Here is a 22,547-nt window from a genome sequence, read left to right on the forward strand (position 1 = left end):
ATTGCCAGCTAATTACTGCCAAGCACCTGCCCGACTGTCCCATTAACACCGTTTTCACGTACGACGCGTGATGCTGCTTATTATCTAGGCATACCAGAAGGCAATTCACACCGCATCGCGATTATCTCTACACACGAATCGAAACTAGGTATAACGTAGCTGATCAAATTTACCGTGTCGAGGCTACAGAGTTCCACGTCGAAACTCGATTATCGGGGGTTCGAATTTTACGCAGGCATACCCGCCTAACTCGTAGAAAAGGGAATTGCACCCCGCGGAGGGATTCGGTGAAAAGGACTTAAAACCAAGCCTGAGTGAGAGCTCGGGGTCTAGCCGTGTACTAAATCTGCTACGTGACGGAACTTGTTAATTTTCAGCCACAAAAACGGAGGACGGATCGAGCCCCTCGATTCACCGGCTTGTACAAGATCGTTTGTGTAATATATCTAACGTATTCCTGCCGCCATGCTAACCGGGGACAGCCGGAGATCAACCGTTCAAGAAATCTGCATGAAATTCGTTTGCAACCGGATCCTGAAGCGATCCGGGCGGCCCTCTAAAAGTTCTCAAGATGTTCCGCGACCCTGCTAAATTCCTGCTTTCAAAGCTCTCCGGCGAGACGCAATTATCGTTCTAGTGCCAACACTGCCTTACTTTTCGACCTGCCCACCCTCGTCAGACGTCATGGTAGGCTTTTCGGAAACGCGAAACTGTCCGGACATCTCGCCTGCAGCCGGCATGCAGACGTTGAATGCGATTATCTACAATTTTTAATTTCCTTTCATCTATTTTTCGTAATTTTTTTCATCTCATTTTTGCGTCGCTTTTGAGTTTCGGTCATTTCGTTATATTTTCGATCGATTCCTATAAACGTCGATACGTAAAAAATAAGCCCGACGGATTTGATTTTTGAAAAATAGAAAAAAGATCCTTCTCTTTGCCGACGTAATTCCTATTTATTGAGAGCTATTACATACGCGTAAGAATTGTACACGGTCAAATAAAGAATTCCTTTCAGCTCTAGTTTCGATGTACCGAAGAGATACGAGGCATTTTTGACAAGCCGGAACCGCGAGTTGCCGGCGAGGTTGGAAAAACGTGACTGCGAAACCCGCGGCTTCGAGGGGATAAATCTCCTGGTCCCTTTCCAAACTGCCGTGTCGGAATCGCAGCCGCAGTGGTAACGCGTACCCGCAGAAATGGCTAAGAATCAAAATGGCTATGGAGTATAGAGGTACGCGAATGAATATTCAAACAGCTGTGAGGGAGAGAGAAAGAGCGTATATCTGTACGTAGGTACTCACTCGTATGTATATCTAATTATCTATATGTGTAAAACAACCGCGTTACCTCGTTACCACGGACTTAAGAATAGGAAACACGCTCAGGCACAATCTCAGGTTATACGTATAACTTACATGCCAAAGTAAAACCTTCGTGTTACTAGCAAAAATTTAATTAAAAATTCACACATCTTTCACCTGTATCACATATTATACATTCGAATTTCATTGGTGATGAGATCTGTTTTGTTTGTTTCTTCTCCTCCTTCCTTTCCTTGCGACTTTGTCTCCAATATGACTCGTCCATATCGAGTTTTGGGTAGAAATTTTCTTTCGCCGAATCAGATTAACATATTTTCAGTCCTGTGTTATATTATTATACTTGTATGATGGTCGTTTGATTACCAAATTTTCCTGCCACAGCAGCTGCTCGGTAAAGCTTTCAAGCAATATACGTTACATTATACTTATAATGTCTGAAGGATATAGACGTTAAATTATATGACGTCATATACCTATGTATGTATTTTGTTGTAAACTCGTCACGATTTCATAGGCCTTCGCGTATTTACCTACAATTTCAGAATAAAAATTGGTTTTTCTGTGAGGAGAGAAGTTAGATCCCCTCCCCGTCTTCCACCCCCTGCAAGATTTGAGGGTAGCAAAAAACGCCCGAAACTCCCCACGGCCTCACCCTTTGCCACTATTTACACAGCATTTCCCTCGAAATGAAATCTCCGGGGTGTGTTCTTACCCTCGTCGTATTTTCTTCTTTTTCTCCCTCTCTTTCTCTCTTTTCTGCTACGTCATAGTTCGCAGCACGACTTCTTGAGGGCGCTGCAAAAGCGTCCGCGGGAATTATAACGCTTACTCCGGAAAATTACTCCAGCCGCGGTGGTGCGAAATGACCGCCGGAGGATTTTTATCTTCGCGGGGTTGATAAGGGAAAAATGATCGAGAACAGATCCGGAAAGCCTTTTTTCTCTGGGAAAAAAGAAACCTGTCAGGAACATGTGTTTCTCGTCATTACGTGGATCTTCGAGGTCGCTGAGTCAGATGCGGGCTCGCAGTATAATAATAAAACACGTAAGCAATCTCCTAATATCCAGCTCTTCGCAAATGTAATCCCGAAACAATTGCCCAGCTTCTCCAGGGAGACAAGTATCTTCGTTGAACCTTATCGGTACTACCGAGAAATGAAATTTTATATTCCTCAAGGAGCGGATGCTGCAGAATTTACTTTCCAGGGAGTCTGAGTAAGAGCGGAAAGGAGAGACGGAGAAAAAGGGAGACAGAGGGATTCGGGGGAAGGAATAATAAAACGAGGGATGAAAAGGAGACGGAAATCAAGCTCATGTACCTCGGGAAATTAAGCCTGTAATAAATACGGGTATACCTGGCTAGGTATGATGTTCAACGCTAATCTACGTGGGTATAATTTAAATATCATTTATGTGAAGAAAAAATGTGCAGAAAATCATCGAGCCTCGTCTACTACGATGTGTATTCAAACATAATCTATAAAGAGAAAAAACGCCGTTGACGTCAAATCGGTTTTAAATTCATCAAATGGAAGCCAAATGATTTGTATCACAGGAATTGAATGCGTTTACTGAAATCGGAATCATATTCCTGTTAAATTATAGCTCACTAATCTTTTCCGTAAAATTATCTACGACGTAAGACCTGTACGCAGAATTATATACGAAATGAAGCTCGATCGCAGATGGGCAAAAGGAAGTTAGCCCTATTTGCTCGATCCAGACGGTAAATCATTGCTGGCCGTCAGCCTACGCACGTGGAATATAAACTGACCCATAAGCACTTGCGCCCCGATCTCGGCAAATGTGTTATATGCATGTATTCCGAAATTCCTGCGTGTGCCACGGTTCATGTATCGACGTTGTCACGGAGGGTGGGAATACCGTCGCGTTCCAGCTTATATTACGCGGCGTTAGCGCCAAGGGGCATTTGAGCAGGCCGAAACGAAGGGCGGGGCGGGATGGAGCAGGGGAGGGAAGAAGGCCGGAATCCTCCCGAGGGAGTGATCGGGAATTATCATTCAATAACGGTAAGGGGACCAGGAACGCCGAGGAGTTTCGATGGCTTCGCCCGGCAGTGAAACCTCCGAATCTAGATACAGCATCTAATCACATCCCGGAACCCGTCGACCCCTCGGTTACATCCTCGGAATCACACTCGCAATCGCATCAACTTCCCCAGACAACGCGAATATTTCTCAAATTCAAGAAATTGGATTTTTTCTGACAAAGTTCAATTTTCACATTCCTTCGATTCGATACTCATCAAGGTTCGATCAAGTGGGATTGTAAATGTGAATTGGATTTGGCACGCATCGAGATTTGAAACGCTCAAAATTCGGGATTTAGGATTTTTTTATGCTCGTATGCTCTGCACAGTGAATCGAAAGGTTGTCAGAAAAAAATTTGAACATTTTGGGAGACGTCCTTTGTGTAACGCGAATATCAACCAACAACGTTCACTGTATAGACACAATATTCCGTACGAGCGCTGATAAACGGCATATCTTGTTTGAATTTCATGCGGGAAAGGTAGCAGAATGTAAAATAGAAGAAGTTGTAATAAAATTTGACCTCACTCGCGTGCACGCCTAGCCTTTTCAATTTTCGAGATTTTTATACATGTATTCTCTACATTACCTATTTGTTCACCTTCCCAAACATGGATATATTGCCCACCGAGATAAATTTGAATTCAGAAGCGTTTTCTCCCCCTGCAGTGGACTGAAAATAGTTGGCTAAACATGATTCATAAATCTTACCTCAAGTTCATGCATAAACTAAGCCTTTCAGAGAATGTATTTTTATTCATGCGTTTTTATAAATCATGTATGTTTTTTCGTGCCTGGAACGCATTTCGCGTGCTAACCGCATGCAAAAAATACCCAGACGCGGTTGGGGCGCGAGAGAAACGCGGATCCCTAAAAAACGCGTGTCTCCGAAGGTCTGAGGTAGCAAAAAAGAAACGCGGGGAATCAAGACCGATGGAAGAACGAGAAGACAAAGATCAACGTACGCGTTCAGCTTGAATCCGGTATATTCTCGTAGTTATAGCTGCCAAAACCACATTAGCTATAAAACGCGGCGCGAAACGTACGTAGCAAAAACTGATCCACTTTGCATACAGAATGTATTCTCCGCGGGTCTTTTTTTCCCCTTTCGTGGTGAAACGGGTCAGGAATTTAACGAATAGAACATTGCAACCCTTCCAAGTGACAAGCCGGGGTCGACGACGTGGTCGCGGCGCCTGCCTGGCACCAATCGTAAAAGAATTCGTGTGAACACTTGACTTTGGCCGAGAAGATTCCGATTTCTACTCGACAATTATCCTTCTACATTGAGACTGCGGATGCGCGTCAATTCAATAGGAATTTAATAACCAAAGCGAGCGTATTGATCCCCTGCATGGATCTGCAACGCTAGAAAGCCTGCAATCCAGCTGCTCGGCGCTCGTATATCGCGAGGGTGAAAATTTCTCGTATTCAATCCATATCGCATCTCAGAGAGTGGAAATTGAATCTGATATTGCACACGTTACGGATGAAAAAAAACGGTGGATCAGATATGTAGAAGGTAGGTAGGTATAATAATCCTTGGCTGCGTGGATTGAAAAGCTCTTTCAAAAATATTGAATTGATCAGCTGTACGGGTAAAAACGGGTGTTGACAGGGCTTGATCGGTCCCGTGTGTCAGAGAGGATCGGAATCTGGATCCCTCTATACGTACGCACGTCCAGATCCCCCGTTGTACCGTATCGCCAAAGTAATGGACACTGTCGAATATTTCGATGTTTACCCTGCAGCACAGGTGCAGAGGAGGGTGGAATATGTGCGCGCAGAGGGGAAACGCCGGACGGCCCTCGTTGATAGATATTCAAAAATTTGTTTGCCCGAATAAAACATTGTGAATATTCAACAGCGAATAAATTCGGCTGCGGAAACACCGCGGGATCCTTCCGCTTCCAAAACCACCGCGTATACCGACAAAGAACAGCCTCTCAGTCCTTGCGGTTTTCCGATCATCGCGGTGTGTTCGCTGAAAAGGTAGTTAGAACGACGAAGCTCAACTTCGGCCGAATGATGCAGGTGAAGGAACTCGATAATCAATTTCGAATACCTGGGCCGCGGCAACGAGCACCAAAGCGCGACGAACCGCGGGAGAATGTAATTGTAAATTTGTTTCGCCGATGGTTGTTGCGGCGGGGTGATTTCTATGGGCTCAATTTCGTGTTTTCAATTCAGTTGCGGAATTGACTAGGGTTATAGGGGTGGTAATTTCGTGGAAATTAGCATCGCTAATTTTGAGAGAGGGACGCGGGTAGCGGTAGCAATTAGGCAGAACGGCACGTACGATCACGTGGCTCCATAGAGTAAGTATACATATGAATATTTTCAAATTTGAAAATAGAGCTGGGTAATATTGCAGGCAATATAAAGACGCTCGTGAACCTCCGACGAATCCATCAAGAATCGGAGCACACAAGTGAGTCTTCGGAGGATGCCGGATCAGGACGGGTATCCCGTATAATGGCGGCTCGCCGATTATGACATAAAATAGAACAACTTTTCGGAAAGTATACGCCGGAGGCTAAAGCCCGAAAGCACTCGAAGCGCCGTTTCTAAAGCCATCTTCGAAAGAGGCGAACCGCAGGAATTAAATTCCTCCCGTAGAAAAAGGAAAATATCAGGACTCGCGGGGGATGCTGGAAGGGATTTGGGAATTGATGGAGTGCAGTAAAGGACGTGGATAACATAAATACCAACACACGTGCGCTCGTGCCCGGTCCATAACAATCTTGCAATATTTATTTCAATCCCAAACCCATTAGGAGAGCTATTTCGCAATCCACCGAAGCCTTAAGCCTGGAGCCTGGAACGCTCAGCTGCTCGACCCAAACTTATAAAACATTGACGAACTATAAATGTTCAACTCCCTCGATGAGCCTCGCTGAATACCCGCTCGTCGTCCAACCTGCGGGAAGAAAATCGACGCCAAATGGAACCGGCGTTAACAGTCTGGATGAAAATTACAGGCTAGGTATACCGTTGTCTTCTAGTATCATCGGTGAAATGAGAAGAGGATCGTTTTTCCTTACTCAGAATCGAGTCGCCCGACGGAATTTAATTAATTTCCGAGTAAACGAGCAGCGCGGTTCAAGTTTCAGGGGACTTTTCGGGCGAATGTTGCATTGATTGCTGCATTGATCTAAGACTTGTGAGAAAAAAAAAAAAACATATAAAACGAATCCAACGCGAAATTCCACAATTTCATTACTTCGCAGCGTCTAAAACGAGGGTAAACTACCCTGTTAAAGAGTTTATTCACTTTTCCTCAAACTGCAAATTTCGCGAAAGGCCTTGGAGTAAAGAAGCGGCTATTGCACCATGGGATAATTACTGGCACACGTGGGAAGTCATTGGGAAGTCCCGAGCGTGTGATTTCGAGCGTCGTGGTCGTATCTCTCTTCGAAGGTAGAGATACAGCCGACCCTGCAAATCGTTATCATCGAATAGAATGGGTGTATATAGATAGAGACGACTATAATCGAAGGTACGTTAACGTTAACCGTTCGAAACGGGATGTAGAAACGCCCCCAGTGGATCGAAAATCGATGTATAAGCGCGTGCTACTCTCGATGGAAAATCTGGAGGAGAATGTACCGGCCCTTGCGAAGGGACTTGAGAGCGGTTCAAACAAGAAAAACATTGCCCTGCATCAGGGCGTGGCTGAAAAATGAAATGATTCGAGAATAAAACGGACCCTCGTATACCTACGTACCTATAATAATGTAAGAAGCAATAGAAACGGCGCGAGTTCATGGCGTGCAAACTAGATTTACGATGCAAATGTCTTGAAGATTCGCGACGTGGAGAAGCTCCCTGGATAATTTTCAACTTCGCCACTTGAGAGTTTCCAAGTTTATGTCTGTATACCTGAGTACCTGAGACTCGATAGGGGTGCACGGATATAGGTAGGTATATCACGTGTCCTATTGTGTAGTCCTTAATGTGTCATTCTGGAATTTGGTTACTCCCACAGGCTAAAATGTCTCGAAATGAATTTAAACGTGTATGTAGCGAAAACTGTAGACTTCTATCTCAATTCTAACATCTGTCACAAAGCATTTTAATTTTTCCATTTGAATCCTAGGATATAATGTTTTGCACTTCGCGGTTAATTTTTTTCCCTGCCAATGTCGACACATTAGAAACTTCTTAAATCTCTTGCCTACCTGTTGTGAGGTAGGAGCCTGAAGATTTCGCTTTATTTTTCATATTTTTTTTTTTGAAACACTTTAACCCAGGGGAGAAATAAAATTAGAGCTTAACCCTATTAAGGACTATAGCCTAATTTCGAGATTGCAGCTATCCGAGTACAAACGATACAACTCACTCAAGTGGTGAGCGGTTTTGGTTAACCACATTTCAAGACTGACCTATCCCTGTTTCCAATTTTTATTTCGTCTCACTGACGGTTAAGTGTAGGTCGGAGAGAGCGCAAGATTTTATTACAGCCCTGTCCAAGCCCCACGAAATGTAACCCTAAGACGTTTGGGACGAAGAAGTGGAAGAAGATAAAGAAGAAAAAAATGAGAGCTTGAGTAAGCGATTTTTCTAACCCGAATAACAACTCGGCGATTTTATTTGCGGATATGAATAGCAATAATGATCAAATTGAATTTTGAGAAACTTGGTTGCCCAAATTCTGTAAACTGTTATTCGTGCCAACGACTATCAATCACGAAGAGCTGCACGTATTATTCTGCATTTAGACGGAAAATGCTGTTTTTGAGCCATTCTGGATTTGACTTACAATTAGTGTAGTGTAAGTAGGAGAATAAAACTTCGAATTACCAACGAAAGCCAAGTGTTCTCACGCTATTTGTCCCTTGATCTTATAAATGTGTTGACGAATTCATTTTGCACAATATGTGTATACTCGTGATCTAATGACCGCGTACAAAGGGATGCACTATGCGCGCGTTTCGTTAGAACTCATAGTTTGTTTTGTATTCTTCATTTGCAGCGAAACAGAGCAGCATCGTTATTAACTTCCACTTCGTAATTGTTATTTATTCAACAACGGAGATTTCCCTGCAGCTCAGCTGAGCAACAAAGAACAAACAGAACAGAAGTAGAATAGTAGTGAAAATTAATTCGGCTTTAAAACTTATTCAATTTTACAAAGCGATGAGCTGCAGTGAGAGTCACAACAAACTGACTAGGCAGCTGTGCTTTGATCTCAGAAGAATCTTGATTCAGGCTTGAGGATAATAGCGGGGACCAGTTTTATGAACAAATCTGTTGGCAGTGAAAACAAAACTTGTCTTTTTATTTTTGAAGTAAATTGTGTGTATGTGAGTGTGTGTGGGTGATTTTTCTGTGAGAAAACCGTAGAAAACTTTTACTGGCTTATACGATCGTTTGTAACCAGAGCGGTGTAATATTCTCTCAGGAGCTTTTATGGCGGTGAAATTGCTTTCGCAAATGAATACGTATAGAGAAACCCCGAGACAAGCTCCTTGATTAATTAATAGAAAGCCCTGCTTTCATTTTTCAGATCTTAGTTCTCACCGTATAAGCTTTGGGATCAGCGAAAGGTGCGAGAAAGATACTGCGACGATGCAGTGGTAGCAAATAAAGGTAAAAAACACATTTGTTCTTAACATGAGAAATTGCACAATAAATCATCAGGCAATAAAAGCTGCGCGAGCTCGACTCACGTCAGGACATTATATGGCTTGATAAAATTTACATGCGAATGTGAGAGCACGCAGTAAAATGTGAGGATTAACGTTCTTTGTTTTATTCATTTTTTTTTTTGTTTTTTTCATTCTTCATTTTATTTTTTCAAAGCATATAGGTGCGCTCCTCGAGTGAAACGGTGATTGCAATGAACAAGTACAGTGGATTCAATCTGGTACTTTATCGCCCAATTAAACGGTGATTATGTTTTCCTACCCCATCGAGTTGTTACGATGCGGGCTGTTTTCTTCACTGGGTATCTCGACCAATGACGGATGACAAAACATCTTCATCGTCGGGTCAGGCGTGCTTGCATACCATTCAAGGGTAGGTGTACAAGGATACCATAATACACACACACACACACACACACAAGTATACATAGAATATCTATATATGTATATATAGATGTATATATGGAACCTCAGGCGAGAAGTTCCCTCTTCTAGACAAAGTTCGTACCGTTAAGCCGAGCGAGTTTCAAAACCGGGTTTCGCCGAGCCTCGAACAGCGTTATCCCGCGGATAATTCTCACGTCAGGAGCTCTCGTTTGTGAGTTAGCAGCGAGAGAGAGAGAGAGAGAGAGAGAGGAAGAGAGTTAGGGGACTCGTAGAATCCCACTTGGCGGGTTGGTGCGGTGGGAACTTGATGGAACCACAACATCTCGCGCCCACGGCCCTTGGCTCGACCTTCGTTCGGTCGTTTACACCTCCCCCCGGTAGCTCGGGGTTGGCATTCGCTCTGGGTCACGTACCTCCTCGCCCGCGATCTGACGCGCGCCAATTTCCCCTGCCGCGAGAATTCTTCGACGATTATAATTAGGGCGAGCCTCGAGAGTCTTCAAGCTCTGCAGCCTGCACGGAAAGGCCGGATTCCGTTCCGAATATTTCAATGTAGAACCAAGTCTTGAAGGGTTGACAAACCTTCCTCAGATTGCACAATTTCAGAACCTCCAATTACAGACAAGAGTAATAATAAATTACTAATATCTGCACACGCTGACCGTAATTATTATTATTATTGTTGTTGTTCTTATTATTATTATCAATGGCGCGGAGCGAGCAGAAACCGCGAATAAAAGCGACGTTTTCCCGGCGTGGCGGATGGTCCGGATCTATGCTGATGGTAATTCAAAGGCCGGATCGTCTCGCAAAATTTCAAACGAACCACGTCGCTGAGCCGAATTAGCGATCAATCAGCGTTGATGAATTTTTTTACAGTATCGTGCGGTCTCGAACGCAGCAACGTTGATTACCGTCATGATTACAACGTTTTTCTTCTTATTTGAGAATTTAGGATTCCGATCTGCCACGGAGAGGCAATTTTTACCCTCGAAGCTGCAGCTAATATAGATGTATACCTCACTTATTATACCTGGAATACGGTTTGATCGTTACTCAGCGAGGCGCTGATTTTCCGTTTTAAAATATTGGATGCGTAATTACGTGAAAGCCATTTAACAGCTAATTATTCCGCAGGATGGTTAATGTGCACGATGGTTACCCCATTTTCACCACCATAGTTATATATACGCCTCTCCGTTACGTCTTGCAGGCTAATCGTCAGAAAGTTTCGACGCCTCGGGCTGCGTTGAACAGTCGAAACGGGTCGGTGATGGCAGCTCTACGCCACCGAGGGACCGAATACCTTCTCCAAAATTCACCGCCACCAAGTGAGTATAATATACATATGTATATATACATGTGTATGTCTGTGCGCAAGAATCGAGAAAGTTTGACGGCATCAACCCGTGAATTCAGTTAATCAAAAACTATCAGAGAATGCAAGTAACGTTGGCTGTGGGAACAAGTTTCGTAAGGAGTGAAATTCTTGATCTAGCATCTAAGACGAAGATAACCAGACTTGTAGTATTCGCTTGTTATACGTATACCTGTATATACAGCGGTGATTTATATGGAAAAAGTTTTCGACTGTACGAACGGGGCGTTTTTATCGAGGATTTTTCCATTCATTCGACAGCTATAGTTATCTCGCTCATTGAATGTCAAGCGTGTCGAGGATGGTTTTCTTCTCATGTCTAGCCTCTTTTCTCTCTCCCTCTCTCTCTTTCCCTCTGAGCTTTCTATTTTTTTGCTACCAGTGATTTGACAAGTGTCATGGAGAGTAAAAAAGTTTGGATATAATACGTATACCTACGTTGCGCGACATAAGAAATGAGGAAACAAAGTATTTCGTTCAACGACGCGGGTTTTCTTCGTATTTTATTTACTATACTGTATATATAATTCATATGTATATAGACATTTGCAAAGCGAAGAGAAGTCGAGGTACGGTGACAAATGGCAGCGGCATAACTTCAAAATTTTTTCCCTATCAGTCACCGATAATTGAATTACGATGTCGAAGGTTCCGTGAAGGATCGAGTCTCTCTCTCTCTCTCTCTCTTCACCTCGTTTCTGCGCTTATACCTTTCGGAATTTCCCCCGCACAATATGCAGACCTCTTTGTTTCTCCCCCTCGCGTCGTTTCTCAACGCCGCGGAACTCCGCCGAAGTGCAAACAACAAACTGAGCCCTGCTTCGCACCGATTTTGTAATAACCTGCAGCGGTGTGGATCCCGCGAGAAACCACGAAATGCCTCTAATGCCGGTCGTGTAAGTCGTCGCTGATGGCGGATAGAAGAGCAGCGAGCTTCTCGCCTGCTTCTCCCAGAGAGCCGAGCATTGATCCCGCTCCGACCGTCCTCCCCTGTCTCACTCCCCTGCTGTTCTCCCCTCTTTCTCTCTTTCTCTCTTTCTCTCTCTCTCTCACCCTCTTTCCTCCACTTTGGTCCTGCGTCCTTCGTCTCTCAAAACCCGTACCACACGCGACGAGAGTCTATGATATCACGTCTCACTCACTGGCACATTTCCTCGAATAGAACGTGAAACATGCCATCAGCGAGGCGGCGCAAACCGTCTGACGGAACGCTGACCCGCACCACTGCAGTCCGAAACGCGCCATTAGTGGTACCCGTGCAGCTTTGACGGTGATTCATGTTTGCAGTCCAGTGGAAATATAAACAAAGCAGAGAACGTTATATACCTATTCTCTCCTATACAGAAGAAACATTTTTCATCGTACTTATAAACGTTGAGGAGACGCGTCGGAAAAGCTTATATACTGACTTATTTCACTAACGAGCAGAAAAATCGTCCTTTCGTAAAATGGTGAAAATTCCATGACAATAAAATGTATAAAAATGATCCATCACAGAGGGTGAACCTAACTTAGCTTCTCTCTCTCTCTCTCTTTCTCTCGATTTTAACCCTAGTTATAAGTTCTAATACATTTGCTTGCTCTTGTAGCTCGACCTCGAGCTTTATATTTTGTTCAACACTGAATGATAAAAATACATTTTCAATCAATCAATCAATCTCTCTACTAGACTTTATGACAATATTTTCTATTTTTCTCATTTTACTTCTAGCTCGTAATAAAATTAATGAAAAATATCGATTTCTGGCCAACCGATCTCCTCAATACGATTTACGAATTTCGGATTTAACCCTGTGGAGCAGAAGCTGCCGTATCTACTTTCAACTGTAAATTAATACCTGCGGCACTTTAAGGATTTAATAGCAGCAAACACTCGTGAACCTCAACCTCAGCCGCTAACCCGTACTCTAGACGAATGATAAGTAACGTAAGAAGTCTACTGCTTGAATTAGAGTGATACGAGAACACCCATTCGTAACGTGTACATTAGGGTGGCGCAAAAAAACCGGACTGTTTTTTTTTTTTTTTTTTTTTAGTCTCGTGTGACAAAACGTTAGTTTTTGATGTTTTAAGAGCCTACTCCAAATTTTTTAAAATGTCAAAAATCTTCATAAAATTAAATTAAAAAAATTATATTTTCAGTATTTTGTTTGATTTTCAATTCATATCGTGGTGTATTGTTATCGATTCTTTCTTACTAAATAGAAGAAAAAAAATGTATGAAATTTTAATATGAATATCAAAAGGTCGCTCGAAAAAATCCTTAAACCTCTTGGGAATTTTTTTTTTGAACTTTCCTTTGGAGTGGGCTCTTAAAACATCAAAAACTTACATTTTGTCACACGAGACTCAAAAAAAAAAAATAGTCGGTTTTTTTGTGCCACCCTAGTATACATATAATAATAATACATAGAATAAAGACGCTCTACGAAATTTCTCGAAACTCTAACCAACTCCGTGGAATATGAATGACTCGACTCGCCGCAGCACGCGGTTGCGGCTTCTCACCCTCCCTGCGTACATTTTTCTTTCCCTTGGCCTCTTTCTCTCATTGTCTTTGTCACTTTTATCTTTTGAAGAAATAATTCAATGCGCTCTTCCGGCATCCCGAGGACGACCGTCAATGTTAATTATTTAATTACTCAAAGGCGGCCGGTACATTGAGCCCTCGCACACACACTGCCGAGGGGTTTAACATCGGAGTATATATGAAGGTATAAGGGAGGAGGGGAAGATCTATTATGTCGCGATACGGGCTCTCCGGTGGCGCAGGGGCGGTTTCTACGCTACGTGGACATATGCCGGGTGTAGGTGGGTAGGTATAACGTGTTTGTTGGGTGGATGCGTAGAAGCCGAAAGGCCTTCTACGCAACCCGCGACCCCAACCTACCGTGGTTGATAGTTACAAGCGAGATCCAGGAGCTGTGCTGCTGATGGGGTGATAGCCGAGTCTGATCCTTTCAAATATACGCCGACTCAGGTGTAACGCCGACGCGACGGCACGGTTAAAACTCACGTGAATTCAGGCTTGTTGCTCCCGAGATATCCGGCTCGGCGTTACACGTGTGACGTTTGAAACGACGCGCGAAAATTTTATGGGAACAATTGCACCGTGTTGGAAAAAAATGTGAGGAGGGGTGGGTAAAAAAAATCTGGAGATCCGGAGGCGGGTGTCGGTACAACAATATACGTGTGGAGGTACACGAACATCGGATGAGCGTCGAGGCACGTTGGAAAAAACGAAACACACCTCGAAATTGGTGAATCGTAGTGCGGAAATGATTGATGAAAAGGCAGCTCGTGACGCGTAACTCGCAATTCAAATCTGCGGATTGCGCGCATGAGATATTTATGAACGGATGATTCGAGCCTCATCAGTTTAGTCCCTGGAGACGCGGTGCCCGCGCTATCTATTCAGACGCCTCTGTCTGTTGACACCTGTAACAACGGGGAAAGGAAATGAATGCGATCTGGGAAGTATATTTTCCTCCGGACTTCCGGTTTCGACACCGCGATTCGGTGATTCTGGGACCGCCGTGAGTCGACTACTCGCGTATTTCCGCTCGTTTGCATCATGCATCCACGGTGATAATTCGAAAGCACCGCAGTGTAACCTCGGCAGCTGTGGTTTTGCCGTTGAAATGAAAGAGGAGGAAGGGCGTTTCAACGATGCATCAATTATAGAAACAGCTAGCCCTGCGCCCTACTTTGCGGGCTCATTCAGCTCCGAGGCTTTCGCGCGTCGGGCACAAAGCGCGTTTGGCAGGGATTATGCGAATAACAAATTAATCGCGCCGCTGCAGCATGCAATACGCGAACCGATCGATTCGTCGAGTTACAATAGCCGCGCTACACCCGACGTATTTTACAACCGAAGCGAGCCGCGGGTTGGAATTCTACAAACATATTTTCCCTGGGTCCATAGTCGGATAGTTTCTCTCGGGCTTATCATAATCAAGCGAGGCATCCGCGTCTCGAAGCTCGGCTCTCGATCCCGCATCACCTTTCAAGAAGACGTACGTACTCTCGCCGCCATTACCGCACCTCGCAGCCATTAATCGTATTAGCCGAACGGCAGGTAGTGCTGAGTGGTCCGGGTACCGCAAACTACAAAGGGCCGACCTCCGACCTTAGACGAAATCAATCAAACAGCGCCAACCTTCGCGAGTAGAATCTCGATCAGGGTTCCAGCTACGCCGATATACCCAACACGACCAATCATTATTCGAATTATGAATTTCCTCCCTCTCTGTTCGCATATATAACCATGTATGTAATCGGGAAATGTTTAGTCTGAAAATTATTCAGCCACCATATGTATAGCAATCGTTATCATACCGAAGGTTCACCCTGCGTGGAAAACAAATTTTCAAGTGTTATTATAACTGGGCAAAAACTTCGAAAAACCGAGAAAATTATTAAACCGTCCATCTGCAGGGCACTTTCACGTGCGGACGTTGAAAGTGAGTGCGACAAACTGGTGTAAAAAGAGCGAATGACTTTCGCGGTTTTGAACTGAAGGAACCGGGAACTCTGCGAACGTTGCGTTGTACCGGAACGATTCATTGGGGGGCTGTTTCTGGGACTAAGAGGGTAAGAGTGGACGTGAAAACGTGCGTCAGCCTCTCCCTCGTCCTCTGGGTACCTATATAAAATATGTATAATACATACGTATACAGACGTAGGTATGACGGTTCGCCGAAAATTTGTCAACGCATTGAAATGTACGATCCTGCACAGTGTGTTAACACAGTTGCTTGTTGTTTCCGAAACTCAAAGTATGCGTTTCGTAACCTGTGTACCCAATTTCGAGTTTATTACCACACAACCTCCATGTTTTAACAAAGTACATAGACGTTCTGGTGCAGAACATTCGCCGTCGGCAACGCGCGATTTCATTGCAGGTTGTATACTACAAATTTGCGGTGAAATTGAAGAGATGTATGTACAATGCAGTATCATGTATGCACGTGCACTTCTTGTATATTATAGCGATCGAGCGTTAACAAACCATCGTTTAGTTTCCATGTCAAAGTTTTATTGCAGTACCATCTTATGACATCTTGCAGTTACCATCTAACAATAAGCTGCGATGTAGACAAACATTGCATACAAGTGTAGAAACTTGAATTGGGCCTCATTCGATAAAATCAGCTATAGTTCACTGTAATCAGGATTAGATTGGTTTTACTGGAATATCATTTGAAATACAATATATTGAGGTGCAGGCTTATATCTACCTGCAGCGGGCACCAAGTTTAGTACACCCGCTAACAACGTTGTTTGAAATTTCATTTGCATAGGTACTGCACATCCATGTAATGCAAAACTCCCCGCAGCGAAGCAAAAGCTGATGCCCAATTCGGGTATATCATTCCGTTTTGGTAATTAATAAACGAAGCGTGTATATGACTGTATATATTGTAGGTTTCACTCCCGGTCGTTAATTCGGGTTAGCTGAAGAGAATCAACTTTGAATATGGTTTCAATCAAGATCTCGCAATAAATTTATTCTTTATATGATACTTCATAACGAGTATTGAAATTGAGAACGGACGTTAACTGCAATGTGCCTACACGAATATTGGAACGAATATTATTATTATTTTTCCAGAACATTGACTCAGAAATGAACATCGATTCCAAATATATGCATAATAGTCGAATGTTATATTTTAACACTACTAAAGACAAACAAAAAAATACTCGACTCGAAAACTTTGTACTGCTTAACAATGAAATATGAGAAGTGCAGAGTAAAAATTGCGGATTCTCTGTTAAAGTTAGAAAAATGTACAATGTATAAATTTGAAGAAAGTGCCATTTCTAACAATAATAAAAATGAATGTTTACAGTGCGATGCCGAAGTGTAAGACGTTGACGACACACGTTCGAATCCTGGAGAAGACGTTCCTCGTCGTCTGGATTGCAATTCGGAAAACTCACGGGAGCGCATTTACGCATTCAACACACAAGGGTTTTAAACGAGGTATATATGCCATTCCGTTGGGGTGCCGATCCGAGGTGTGTATATGTTACGTACCCTAGTTTGCGAGCGACGGTATACCGCCGACCCGTGTAAATCTACCTTTATGCAGAAACGCTTCTATCGCGGAGTCGTGGATACAGATTGAAACGACCCTGGCAACTCTCTCGTCTCGTCTCGACTCGTCTCTTCTCTTCTTTCCTCTTCTCGCCCCAGATTCTCTTCCCCTCCCTCCCTCCCTCCCTTATTTTCCCGCAATCTCGCTCGAGGATACGAAAGAGACGGAAAGGCGGCGAGAGAACGAGAGAGACGCTGCATTTCTATAGACATTCATCGTTTACTCTATATACTCGCAATGTGCTCTCCACTCATTTTCCGCAGCCTCCGCCCGCTCAAATCTGTTTCACAACGGTAATCTGTAAGGCTTTTGACCGAATATCACCATCTCGCCTTGTGGTAGTCCCATATTTAAAAAACATCTGCATATATACAATATCCGCGCATTCCCAGGGGGACCGTGACATATAGTGCAACTGGTGCATTTCATATTTCCCTTTGCAAACCTACTCGCTTAGCATAATTTTACAGAAAGTGGGTTAAAGTGTCCGAGAAACGATTCAGACATTCCATGTATAGACAATTTCTCGACCTCGCGTCGACAACTTTTCCATTATAGGTACTTGGATCTTAATTTGAGTTGACACTGGCAATGAGGAAATGGGTCACGAGGTCCTGGGTGATTTTTTTTAAGTGCAGTTTTGAATCTTAGGAGTTAATGATCATTTGGTATAAATATGATGGCGGAAATCATTTTCCCAGGAACAGAGCGTGAAAAAAGGGTTAATTAAATCTGGGGAGAAAGCTTCTGTTGAGTACGGAATGGCCTCCTGGGAAGAAATGTTCGTTTTTAAGTCCGAAGGCCTTTTGGTGCTTGAAACGTTTCTAAGAATATCTGACGAAACGGGTTTAAAATAACGAACGGACTCCGTATATACCGAGGAGCTTTGAACGATAGAAGTCACCTGACGTCCTCTCAGTGGAAACCGATTCATGTGAACGGAATTAGGTTTTCGACCCCCGAAACGCGCAGGGTTTCCCTAACGAAGGTTCACTTCCTTATTCTTCAAGTAAGAACCGTCTTCGCCACCGGCATCTGGGTCGAACCCTCGTCAAAAAATTTACAAATATCATACATATGCCCAAAACACATACGGCACCGTTCGCCTAATCTATTTCTCACGTCGTCGCAACAGAAACATCCAATAAAACGCGTCTTGCCGAATCGCGAAGCTGTGTGTGAAAAATTTTGTTACGCGTATTTCCGGTTTCATTGCAAACGAAATCAACGCGTGTGTATTTCTCACGTTATTCAATGCGCGCCTCCTTTCCTTCACATCTCTCTCAAAGTTGTCGACGTATCCGTTGTGCCTTGGTACCCGCGAATACATGGTGTACCTACGTATATAATAAAGTATCTGTGTAGCCGCGCGCCTGCAACGATACAGTGAAAAGAAAACGTGAGAATAAATATCCGTGAAAAAATTTCACCTCAAATTCTACTCGGGTATATCACCCCCGAATATACACCTAACAAGTTAACTTCCAGACACGAGCACGTTTAATATTTCACACTCCATTTCGCCTTGCTCGACTCACGCTATTCCATTTCCTGCAGGATAATATGTATATTGTATACAGGCGGGGATACACAGGCGTTTACGCATGCATATACATACCCATTCGCGAATGTGTATACGATTTACAGATAACTTTCACAAGTGGAATTCACCAAAGACCGTAAATAGCAGCACTGCGTATAACAATTCCTATTACAATTACCGGCGAGATTGTACCGCTCTGCATTCGAGAGAAACTTTGCACATATACCTAAAAGAGAGAGACCTGCACGTATGTTATCGGCATCTTACGTCGTACGTTTTGGAAAACACGTCGGCCATTTTGTTTAATTTTTTTAATCATCTTTCATTTTTATCGTATATGATCTGACTTTTTAATACAACGCGTCGAACGCGTCTGCAGGAAACGAATGGTCTGCGGAAACTCGTAATCAAGGGTTCGAGATGATAGAGGCAAGATCGACCTCTTCGAACCATTTTGTACGGGATTGACATCCCCGATTGAACCTTGACCTTCGCAGATTCTGGCTTCACCGACACGATAACATAATTTACTGGCCTACGCGTGACAGCCGGCGTCCACGCACTCGAATTTTTTTTCTTTTTTTTTTGCTTTCGGTGATGTTTGCAGACTTACCGTGTCTGCTATTCTCGACTCGTATTTCTCACCCACCCAATCTCAGAGTATTCCTTTTACTCCAACCACTCCTGTTCTACTTCGCCGTCGTTTTTATCTAACGACTCTGTTTCATTCGAGGGATTTCGTAACGACGAACCGAGAATAGAGAGAACAGGCTGCCCGTCGTAAGTAGGAATACTAGAAATTCGAGAGGTGGTTTGCAGATAGTTAAGAATTTGAGGATGAATATCGCGATCTTCGCAAAGCTAGTGCGTAAGATTTATTTTTTGCACGTAGTGTATAAACTGTAACCAAAGTGTAGCATAGTGTATGTATGTATAGAATGCTGTTTTGATATGCGTTGTACACATCCGTGCCAAATGCTCGAAAAAATATTCGCTCTTTGAAGTCGGAAATGCCGAGGCTTGAAGCGACGTTCGAGCGTATAACGGAATGAGTATCCTGCGAGCCATGGATGGTATCCCCTTTGGCGCGTGTTTTTTACGCGAACCTCGTACCGGGTTCCGGGCATCTTACTCACCTATGGGAATCGTGTCGGGGGTGACCGCGGGCACGAGCACGAGAAAAACAAGGATCACTGCAGCGGTGGCGGCGGGGAAATTGGCAAAGTGAAAAACGCGGCGTCGCGGTCCCCGGAACTTCCGGGGTGATACCGACTCGCGGTCAAATCTACCGGGAGCCGGCGACATCTTCCTAGCTCCGGTGTCTGACACAGACTGGCCTCCGTTCTGTTTCGGGCTGATCTTTTTCTCTCTCTCTTTCTCTCCACCCCGCGTCCCCGTCTCTCTCGCACCCCCGCAAACCACCCTTGGGCTTCGCGTACGCTTAACGCGCATGTGACGTCACGGGGCGCGCGGTCCTCTCGGGATGCTGGGGCCGACGCCGAGCGCCGCGACGTCGCCCGCCGCCTCCCGACGCACACACACACGCACACACGTGCGCCCGCGCACATCCCTCAACGAATTCGGACCTGCGCACCCCGTGGGGTGCAAGTGGGGCTTGGTCGTAAGCCTTGGCCGCGGCCGTCGAGTCGACGCTTAAATCCTTGCTCCTCCCGAGGCTACGCAGCCTCCTGAATTCCCGCCTTTATACGTTTCGCTTTCCTCTTTACATCTTATCGACAGCCTGCGTGTGAGCCTCGGACTTCCAGCTGCGTGCATCGGGTGTATGTAAAAAGGTTGAGAGCCGTCTTCGCTCGTGCTTCAGATTTTGCTTACTCGGATCGCGGTGAAAGTTTGACGACTTTCATTCGCCGATCGAGATGGTTTTATGGATGAAACTGGCTGCATCCCCTAACTTTCGCCCGAAGTTCAACCTCTCGTGATTATATGATATTGTATTTCGTTCTCTGACTTTCCTTCTGCACAGGTATACCTGGCACTCGCTTTTGTGGCGACGATTCACTATCCCCAGGTTCTCTGTGTAAGCCGAGAGGTTTTCCGAGGGATAGAAGTAAAGGAAAAACTTAGTCGACGCGCGGAAAATAAAACCAAGAAAACAGAAGCGACCAGAAACTGTCTTCCGCACATAGCAGCGAAAAGTTGACGTTAAGCTCGTTCCACAACCGAGTTTTAGAAACGATTTGGCACAGGCGCAAAATCCAAGTCACGAAAACAGGAAATCGCTATTGCAATAATCTTTGCTGCGGTGTAAGCTGCAGAAATCCTGATTCGATAAATTAAAAACCACAGAGGTCAGAAAATCGCAGGGTTTAAAAATTTTTTTTTTTTTTTTTTGCAGATTGTCGGAGATAATAAGCGCTGCTGGAGACTGTAACTGTAGTTTTGTTTTTTTCTTCTATATCTCGGAAAAATGTCGTCAATTTGAAATATTACTGTGTTTTTAAACGAAAATATACCGACCGATCTGAACCACCATCAAGTTGATCAGAATGGACTGCCGAATTTTTCCGGGGATTTGAAAACCGCATCTTCCCTATAAATATGCATGCGTAGCGTCAATCATAAATCATTTTACACCGTTCAAAATTTTGAGCGTTCAATTTCCCTAGGCTTCCTTGTCGCGTAGGTCTCGTATATTTCCTGGGACACGAAGGGCGGGCCAAGAAGCACTCAGAATACCTGGCCTGAGACTCGAAAACGACACGCCGCAGTCTGGGTAGCAACGGTCTCATCTACGCCCACTATCAATCATGATATCTCGGGCACCCTCAGGTGTACTAAAATTAACCTGCGGTTTCGAAATTAGGATTGATACCCGGTCGCCCTAACTCAAGGACGAGCACCTCGAGGAGTGAAACTCCTGATGACTAAAATTTGAGATCAGTAGAAGTGAGAAAGGGAGTAATGCTTTCGCAAAAAACAGCGTCAATTAACGTTCTGTATTAGGTTTAGGCAGAGTTTCGAGAAATGTACTTCTTCGAATTAGTTGAATCAATATTATAGTATGACATTATTTATTGAATTACACATTGTTTAATACAAATTTTACAAGCTCGGGATATCCGTATAATATTTTGTGCATATGGTATTGATTCCTAATAAATTGATGTCAGCAGGTCCAGGAATCTTGAAGGCAATGTAATGGTAGCTGGTAAGGTTGAAACTCCTAGCGAGTTGCTACCTGAGTTACCTACGTCATGACAGTAGTGAGCGGAACTTACCGGCAATCGGAAACAGCACCGTAACAAGATGTTTTCACACTTGGAGAGAAGGAAAAATCATGCCCCTCATCATTTCCATACACTACAGTTCCAGGTGTTGAATGGACATTTGCAGTGACGGTATCGAGAAGATAGCGAAGTACGTTATAGAATGAAAAATACTAATTCGTAGTCGGAAGCTTGCGGAAGTTCTAGAACTGTACTGTTTTTATCTCATACACATTTGCCAGAATCCTGAAATAAAGGATATTTTCACAAACGAGCAAGTAGACTTTCTTGCCCAACTGATATTAAACACAACGAGGTTGAACTAAAAAAAATTTCCATCCGGAGAAAATCCTTTAGAACAATTTTAGATAGATCGTTATAACAGTTTCGGATAGGGAACAACCGTTATCATTTGGCGATGATGTCCTGTAACGCTGACCCGATGCTATCGCTGTTTATCCTATTTTAATGTAAAGGGCAAAAAAAGTCCACTTGTTTCGTTTAAGTCCAAGTTAATTTGGATAACCATTTGGATGGATTTCAGATCACCTCCTATATAGAGTTGCAGTTTGAGTAATCATTACGAAATGGAGACTCAGTTGTGTGATCGTAATACAAATTACTAGCGCTCATCCCAATGTCCAAGGGAATAAATATGGCTCCGAGATGGAGGGCTGCAAAACATGGCATTACAATGTTCAACTGATTATGACAACAGATTGCCACGATGGCCCCTGGACGCAAACCCTGTTTCATCATCCGCAAGGCACACCTGACACTTCTATCTCGCATTTTTTCGAAGGTATGTTCTTAGCCAGTGGTTCCATCAATCTGGAATATCGTTTGTCATGATATTAAAGTGAAGAAGTGTTATGTATCTTGATA

At 43.8% G+C, this 22,547-nt stretch overlaps 1 protein-coding gene across 2 annotated transcripts in view; it reads right to left on the minus strand.

Moving 5' to 3' along the window:
* Nucleotides 1-19,754, minus strand: part of LOC124405557 (glutamate receptor 1) — a 150,206-nt gene extending 130,452 nt beyond the window's left edge. For both annotated transcript variants that reach the window (XM_046880570.1, XM_046880571.1), the window contains exon 1: nucleotides 19,572-19,754. In XM_046880570.1, coding sequence (XP_046736526.1) covers nucleotides 19,572-19,740 — 169 coding nt within the window. In that variant the 5' untranslated portion in view covers nucleotides 19,741-19,754. The remainder of the gene's footprint in view (nucleotides 1-19,571) is intronic.
* Between the last annotated feature and the right edge of the window lie 2,793 nt (nucleotides 19,755-22,547).

This window comes from Diprion similis, chromosome 4 (genome assembly GCF_021155765.1).
Source record: "Diprion similis isolate iyDipSimi1 chromosome 4, iyDipSimi1.1, whole genome shotgun sequence".
NCBI classification, from domain to species: domain Eukaryota; kingdom Metazoa; phylum Arthropoda; class Insecta; order Hymenoptera; family Diprionidae; genus Diprion; species Diprion similis.